Below are 8834 nucleotides of genomic sequence, written 5' to 3' on the forward strand. Positions count from 1 at the left end.
TTCATGTATTGCTGGATCTGATTTGCTAACATTTTGTTAAGGATTTTGGCATCTGTATTCATCAGGGATATTGGCCTGTAGTTTTTGTTGTTTGTAGTGTCTTTATCTGGTTTTGTTAGAATTATGCTGGCCTCATAAAACAAGTTTGAAAGTCTTCCTTGTTCTTGACATTTTTGGAATAGTTTGAGGGGAATGGGTGTTAGTTCTTTGAATGTTAAGTAAATCTCCCCTGTGAAGCCATCCCGGCCTGGGCTTTTGTTTGCTGGGAGAGTGTTGATTACATCTTTAATTTCCTCAGTTGTTATTGGTCTGTTCAAGTTTTCTATCTCTTCCCAGTTCAGTTTTGGGAGACTGTGTACCAGAAACAAAATCTGAACTAACCCGCCTGAAATTTTCTGATCAAGCACCAGTAAGGTGATCAGTCACATGGGCCCTCTCCAGAGAAAGAGGCAGTCTGCACCATAACCCCCCATTCTCTTCCCTCAGAGAAAAAGTGCCTCCGCCCAGGAACACTCCTTTCTTTTCCTTTGGTAACTGATCCCTTGCTCCGCCCTTCCTCCTATGAACCCTCCTTTTTGTACAGCCCCTGGGCGCCTCTTCCTGTTGGAAACACAATGCTGCCGGATTCGTGAATCAGTTAAAGACAGATATTCACATTTACTCCACCACATTCTTTTTCCACAAGACAGACCTGGCCTCTATGTAACGTTGAAGAGTGGTGAGGACTGACCCAAGCGGGAGTGTTCATCCTCTAGGCTGTACATTAGTTTAGTGAGATACACACAGGGTACGAGGCAGACAAAATGGTCCAAGAATTGCGTTAAATAAAAAACAGATCCAGACTTGATAAGAGGAGACTTTTTTTTGGAAAAGATTATTGACAGCAGTGAAAGGGACTATTGCAACAGGGCAAGGGTGACTGTTGCATAAGCTCTTCAAGGTGCTTAAGGGCTAGGCAAAAGGGATTTTCTTCACAGGGAACAGTTAAAAAGGCTGAAAAGAACAGAGTATAGAAAAGTGAGATGAAAAAGTGATTTGATTGGATAGCAGATCAGAGAATGTTTTGCCCTGAGGTCATGCGATTCTTTGGAGGGACCCTTAAGGAAACTTCAGGGACTTGGGGGCATGGAAAAAATGTAAAGTTTGCCTAGATAAGCATTAATATTCTAATTGACCAGTGGAGACTAGCAGTTCAGCTGATCTATGAGTTAAAGAATGGGAATTTGGGGGACCTTGCCCTAGTAAAACCTGACAACAATGGGTCCAGGCCGCCCGTCACTACTGGAGCCAATTAGGCTGAGACAAGGATGAATCCTATATGAGCATTTATTCCAATAATGCCAGCAATATGGGAGAGCAGTGAGTCATCCCATGAAATCTGTCCTGAACCCCCCAACCCCAGCTACTTGCCAGCTGCTTTTAAAGGATTGAGAGACAATGGCCACGTGAAAAAAGAGCAGTTAGGCAAAAAAAGGGGGGGGAGTAAAGTGGTTACATGCAAGGGGGGAAGGAATGTGGGCTGAGGGCTGTAAAGGCTGGTCACCTGTGGCAGCCATTGGTCCAGTGTTCTGATAACCAGGTTGTTTATCTTTCCTTGATGTCCTCAGGTTAGGAGAATGGACACCATTCCTGAGGGAAGCTCCAGAGTGGCACACGTCCCAGCTAGGTCAGGGTGGGCTTTTCTTTGTTTTTTTTGTTTTTATCCACACCTGAGGACATTTTTTTGTTTTTTGTTCAGATAGAGTGGGAAGGAGAGAGAGGGAGAAAGAGAGAGAAACATTGACGTGAAAGGGACACATCGAGTGGTCACCACCCACATGACCCAACCAGGGCCAGGGGCAAACTACAACCGAGGTGCATGCCCTTAGCGGGAACCGAAACCAGGTCTCTCTGGACCACAGGCCTATGCTCTAACTTCTGAGCCAAACTGGCCAGCGCTGGGCTTTTCTTTAATCAGAACAAAAGGATTAACATTTCTTATAACTGTGGCTATTAAGCCACTTTGATTCGTTATTTATTCCATTATTCTCTCTGCCCCTTTTACTAGGTCAACAGAGTTCATCCTCAAATCCTAAGGCCTTTGGGGTGGGGGTGGGGGAAGGTGGTTCCTTGTGGTAAGCCATTTTTGGAATACAAAGGAGGGGTGGGGATTTCTCTAACCTTAGCTGTTTTTTATGATCTTAAGTCTCAGACAAACGTCAATATTGTCAGTTACATTCAATGATATCTCATTTAAATTTTGCTGGGTCTGATGTTTAAAACAATTAAAATTGTAAAATATTGAACACACTTGGTTTTACTTTAATCTGAAACAAAATTACTGAACTATAAGAATTATTCATAAAATGTAAGTTGGGCCCTGGCCGGTTTGGCTCAGCGGTTAGACCGTTGGCCTGTAGCCCAGAGAGACCCAGGTTCAGTTCCCGCTAAGGGCACGTACCTCGGTTGTAGTTTGTCCCCGGCCCTGCTTGGGTCGTGCAGGTGGCAACCACTCCATGTGTCGCTTTCACATCTATGTTTCTCTTTCTTCCTCTCTCTCCCTCCCACTCTACCTTAACAAAAAGTGGAAAAATGTCCTCAGGTGAGGATTAAAAAAAAAAAAGTAAGTTGGATACGTGGAAATTGCTTGTCCAGGGGGAGATTCTGAATCCCAGTTGTGGAAATGATCATTGTAAGAACGAGGTGGAACGAGGCGGTGCAGGGTCTCCAGAAGTGCAGGTTTATTGGGAATCAATCAGCCTGCCGGACGGTAGAGGTATCTAAGGAGAGAGTAGCAACCGGCTTGCTAGGGATTTTTTTTTTTTTTTTCAGATAGACTGGGCAAGAGAGAAGGAGGAGAGAGAGAGAAACATCAACATGAGAGAGACACATCGAGTGGCTGCCACCCACACGACCCCAACAGGCGCTGGGGACAAACTGCAACCGAGGCATGCGCCCCTACAGGGAACTGAACCTGGGACTCTACAACCTGCAGGTCGAGTTCTAACCGCTGAACCAAACTGGCCAGGGCACAACTAGGGATTTTTAAATTTAGGGCTGGGGGAGGGTGGTCGTTCAGCCGAGGAGACGTGGTTGTCTTTGATTGGTCGCCCGGGGTCTCCCGAGTTCTTGATTGGTCGGGGGCTGGGGTATCAATTTGCCTTTCTCAGAAAGTATTATGTTGGAATTTTGGAATATGTGCAATATTTTATCTTTGTATGATGTTTACTTTTATAAGGCAAAAGAACACGTGTATTACAAATGTGCATTAGGAAGTGCTACTCTTATTTGAGTCTGAAATAACATGCGTGGATTTAAAAAATAATGAAAAATAAGAATGAGGTGTAAATGCGCCTGGGGAATGTTTACCAGTAGACAGCAAGTATAGTAATGTTAATATCAGACACATTTCAAAGCTAAACGTGTCAGTAGGGCTAGAGAAAGACACGTTAGGACTTTTATTTCTAATGTAGAGAACAAGATACTATTCTGGAAAGTCTTCCTGAAGTGAAATATTTAAGGACCAGCTAAACTACAGAACTAAATTAGCACCTCAGTGACTAGATAACAAGAAACCGCCAGAAATCTCCCAGAACAATAAAAACCTAGGAGTTGAAACCTCAGTGAAGAATACAAAAGACTGGGTTCCTTAGGGCAAATTTCATTTTCAAAATTCCAAACTTGGTTAACTCAAGTATGCCCCTAGGGGAACAGGGCCCTTGGCTTCTACTGAAGACACCTAGCATAAAGCCAGGGTCTTTTGAGAAAGCATATGGTAGAGGGAAAGAAATTTTTTTTTAAGATTTCAAAAGAGAAAAACTGGTTGTCTGCGCAGGGCTCTGTGGAGGAGGGTATGGGAAATTTGCCCCAAGGGTTTAACCATAGACCTACTTGGAGTATTTGGCTTCAGAGAATGCTTCTTGAAATTAAAAATTGCTGCGGGTTTGTAGCGCCACCTAGTGCTTTATGAAGGCAAAAATAAACCCCTAGAGAACACACATATACAAAGTAGGGAAAGCAGCTATTTAAAAAGGAAGAGATTAAGAACCACGAGAATATTAGGGACAAATGTACCAAACATTAAACTTAACATTAAAGGATAATTTTCAAGAAAAAATATTTAAAAGTTAGTATTACAAGGAAATGGGATAGTTCAAAAAAATCTTTCCTATATGCTTCAACCCAAATGATACCAAGCATTGTTGGATTTTACAGGTTTTAGTTTAAGGAATTGATAATCCCTATTTAACAGGAGGTGTTTCAATAAAAATAATAGGTCGCTTCCTTTTTTTTCTTTGAAAATGTATAATCTCATTAAACTACATAGAAACAAAAGAAAAGACAAGCGAGAAAATTATAATCTTGTCTTATGAATATTCATTATAAAACCCTATTTAAAAAACAAGCAAATAGAAACCAAGAGGGCACATTGTTTTAAAAATAATAGTATACATGTAGGGTTTATTCCAAGAATGGAAGAAAAGTTTAACATCATAAATCTTCCAGTGAAAGATATTATTAGTAGAGACAAACTATATGGTCATCTTCATAGATACTGGAAAAGTATTTGCTAGAAGATAATACTTTCATTGTATACTTTTTTTTATTTTGTTTTCATTGATTGTGTTTATTTTATAGTTTCATCACCATGTATCCACCTGTACCCTATTCCACCACCCATTCCCTTCATTCCCCCAATCACCACACTGTTGTCCCTGTCCATGCTTTTATTTATTTATTTATCATATAATTTTCAACAGACTAGAATGAGAAGGAGTAGCTGCTTCATAAACAGTAGCTACAGTGAGCATAATAGTCAATGATGAATTTTGGAAAGAGTCCCCAAAAGTCAAAAAGAAAGACTAAAGTTCTACTTCTGTGGTACTACCCCTGTTCAACATGGCACCAAGGGCATGGCCAATATCATTAGACCAAGGCAAGAAGTGTAAGGATCAGGATTCAATAAGACAAGATGTTATGTTTATTGCTTGAAAATATGTCATTGTAAAAATCCGTGAGTATCTATACACAATTAAATCTCATAAAGCTCAGCAGGGTTGGTGGACATATGAGCACCAAGGCTTTTCTATGATATTTTCAGTGACCTATCTGGAATTGAAATAGAAAAACCAGACACCATTTTCAATAGTACAAGAGATTCTAAGGATTCTAAGACCAAGAAAAAAATATTCCAGAGCTATATAAATAAAACTATGAAATGTCATTGAAGGATACAAAATAAGATTCACTTGAATTAACAGATAGCTATACAGAGTTTATGTTTTGTGATGATTCAATGTGCCAAAATGTTCATAAATTGGAAAATAACCTAAAAAGTCAATGTTATGCTACAAAACTCAGATGCATTTTTGTGAAAGCATTGAAAATTCATGTTGATGAGCAAAAGTAGTCAAGATGATCTCTCTCCTCCTACCTCACCCCTATGAAAAAAAAGAAAAAAAGAAATTGAAATAGGTGGGTCTTGACTTGGGGTAGACATTTTAAGAGGGGCTAGCGTTACCCTGAGTGAGATACAGCCTTGTGCTGTTAGAAGCTATGTTAGTGTTTGTTCAAGTCTTTGTAGGCCAAGCTTACAAGAGGGCTCAGAGGAACCTGGCTGGAGTTCGATATAAATGATACCCTATGTTATTTGGATTAATTGGTTAGAGTACTAATCAGGGGTGGGGACCTTCTGGCCTTTGGGCCATATAAGGCCTTGGAAATCAATACCAGCTGACATCACAGCCTCACCAAAGAGAAGCATATTAGGGGTGAGTTAATTAAATGTTTGACCAAATATAGCAGGCTAATTTTTAAGTTGTTTATTTTATGTGACCCTAAAATTATGTTATGAATATCTAAATGGTCCTTGGCAGAAAAAAGGTTCCACACCCGTTGAAGGACCCTGAAGCTAAACAGAGCCTTGGTCAGACTCCCCTCTTCCATTTATTAACTATTTGATATTGGGCACATTATTTTAAGCTTTGGGAGATTCAGTAGATCTGTGGGTAAAACTGGGATAATAATAGTTCATAGATGTGTTATGAGAATTACAAGTTAACCTGTGGAAAGCACTGGGCATGTGTCTGCAAAATGAATGAATGAATGAATGAATGAATGAATAAAAGTAACTGTCGGTCCCGAAAATAGAATTTATAAGTTATCCAAGTAGGAAATAATAATCCACACACATACACACACGCACACCCTTAGTCCTCATTCCAAGTGCCCTACACGTGTGATGATAGTGAACAGGGGCGGCGCCCGCAAGGCGTCTGGGCATTCATGAGTCGTGTCTTCAGCCTTCAGCTCAGAAAACAGCTGGGAGAGGGGAAAGCAAATTGTGGAGGGCTGTGCCCTGCTTCTCGGTCGTCACTGCTCGGCTTTCTGCTTTTATCTATGAATGATCCAGAAGACAGCTCGTACTCCCCGGGTGTCCAGGGGAAAACCAACGAGAGAGGCCGGGCCCCAGGGTCTGCGCACCAGCAGATGGCAGGCAACCGGCAGAAGTACGCATGGGCGACTCAGTGGGGTTGGTGGGGTGGAGGGGCGTAACATACGCCCCTGTTAGGACGAAGAGGGACGTGAGGCCAGGAGACTGGGCCAATGAAGAAACACGCACCTAGGGGCGTGGGTACGTACACACGGCGGAGGGGTGTGTGTACGTAGAGTCGGAGGAGGGACGTGGGCACGTAAGACGGCGGAGGGGCGTGAGTAAGTATAGACGGTGGAGGGGCGTGTCTACGTAGAGTCGGAGGAGGGGCGTGGGAATTGGGGAAATGGAGGGAACCGAGCGGGGCGAGGCGCAATTTCTTCTCCACCTCTGGTGACCTCACTGCGGGGAGGATGGCCACTGCCAATTTCAAGGACTTCTCACTGCCAGCTTAAATCTCAGTGATATTTCTGATTTGTGTGGCTATTTAGTAATAGCATTTCAGGGAAGCATAGGACTCCCAGTGTGATCTCCGGCCCAGTTGCATCGGCACCACCTGTATAACAGAAAAATGCAAATAACCGGATCCTACCTTCGATCTAGTGATTCAGAAACTGTGGGGTGGATTTTAACAATTCATGATTTGATGCACACTCAAGTTTGAGACTGCTTCCAAGTATTGTGTTCAGATGCCGGAGGTGACATCTCCAATGTCAGCTTGGTAAAAAATGTTTCTCTTTAAGATCGTTACCAAAGCCAGAATAGTGCTTAGCCTTTACCTACTCAAACCTTAATACCAGAAGATAAGTGAACAATAGTGTGTTTAGAAAAGGGATATGTTAGAAGAAAGATTTGAATTAAAAACGAATGCAGAATTCTAGTTCTCCACAAATTTTATTAATCATAACATCTCATTTACAGACGTCTTGGCATCCTCTCATTCAGACTTCTCTAAACAAAGGTAGTCCGTGGGAAATAATGAATTCCCAGTAGGTAGGCTAACAAGTAAATTCCATTTTTTATAATTGAAACAAAAAATAAAATGAGAAAGCTAAAACACCTTGTTTGGGCTCCTCCACTCAGGTAATGATCTTTTGATGAATTAGTATGCAGAAATCAGGATGGGCTGGATTTGTGTGGGATAAACACTAATTATATTCTCAGGTAGATCATATTCTCAGGTAGATCAGATTTTTCGTTATTTCATAACTTCTATGGGATGATTCACATTTTCAGTTACTGTTTGCATTGTTTTCTTCTCTGCATTCATCTCTGCCCTAATTGAAAAAATGAAAGGTGTTTATTAGGTGCCAGTTCGCCACCTGAATGCCGCCAAAAGACTATAAATTAAATAGGATTGTCTGGGAGACGGTATAGCAATTGACAGGCTTTGAAGGCGTCTCCAAGACTGGTTCCATTTCCTCTCACTCTGTGCCTTTCGGATACAGCACAGGCTCCTCCTCTCCCGCCCCCACTTGCGGCTCAGAACCTCCCGCAGACCAGCATAGCCCCTGTATATTTCCTGAAAACATGTTTTGAGGCCCCACCCCCCCCCTTTTTTTCCAGGAACAGTTGTCCATATGGTTTAAAAAGTGGAAAGGACTATTTAGAGGATATTAATTTGTCACAAAATGTTCTGCTGTGCTCTCGGTTAGCAGTCATCACCAAATTCCTATACAATGTACCAGGATCCATTTGCAGACCAGCACACGGAAATGAGAGCTGCACACTTGGAATTAGTTAATATTTAATCATACCACTGTACTTTCCACAAGCATTCAGTTTGTGGTAGCTATTATTACTGCTGGATTAACTTGCAAGTACTTCTTACGCCGCCCTAACAGAACAAAATGATAGTGTAACTTTAAATTTTGTTATGAGAAACCAGGGAAAAGGCTATGAGTGAAAGGATCACAACTCATTTGTTGAAATAATGCATGGCTCTGAAAAGAGCCTTTGGGGTTAGGCGTCAAGCCGCTTACTTGCGAGTCTACTTGGAGCTGGTGTACTTGGTGACGGCCTTGGTGCCCTCGGACACGGCGTGCTTGGCCAGCTCCCCGGGCAGCAGCAGGCGCACGGCCGTCTGGATCTCCCGGGACGTGATGGTCGAGCGCTTGTTGTAATGCGCCAGGCGCGACGCCTCGCCCGCGATGCGCTCGAAGATGTCGTTGACGAACGAGTTCATGATGCCCATGGCCTTGGACGAGATGCCGGTGTCGGGGTGCACCTGCTTCAGCACCTTGTACACGTACACCGAGTAGCTCTCCTTGCGGCTGCGCTTGCGCTTCTTGCCATCCTTCTTCTGCGCCTTGGTCACCGCCTTCTTGGAGCCCTTCTTCGGGGCGGGGGCGGACTTCGTGGGCTCAGGCATAGCAGCAACAAATATCACACTAGTACTACCACCTAACAAAATCATTACCCA

The 8834-nt window shown here is 42.7% G+C and overlaps 1 protein-coding gene across 1 annotated transcript; it reads right to left on the bottom strand.

Moving 5' to 3' along the window:
- Positions 1-7287: 7287 nt before the first annotated feature.
- LOC118637165 (histone H2B type 1-M) lies at positions 7288-8834 on the bottom strand. Its single transcript, XM_036272363.1, has 2 exons — positions 8395-8834; positions 7288-7689 (listed from the first exon to the last, which is right to left on the bottom strand). Exon 1 carries the CDS (start codon positions 8826-8828, stop codon positions 8403-8405), a length of 426 nt encoding a protein of 141 aa, XP_036128256.1. The 5' UTR covers positions 8829-8834; the 3' UTR covers positions 7288-7689; positions 8395-8402.

The sequence above is a fragment of the Molossus molossus genome, unplaced genomic scaffold (genome assembly GCF_014108415.1).
Source record: "Molossus molossus isolate mMolMol1 unplaced genomic scaffold, mMolMol1.p scaffold_m16_p_20, whole genome shotgun sequence".
Taxonomy (NCBI): Eukaryota; Metazoa; Chordata; class Mammalia; order Chiroptera; family Molossidae; genus Molossus; species Molossus molossus.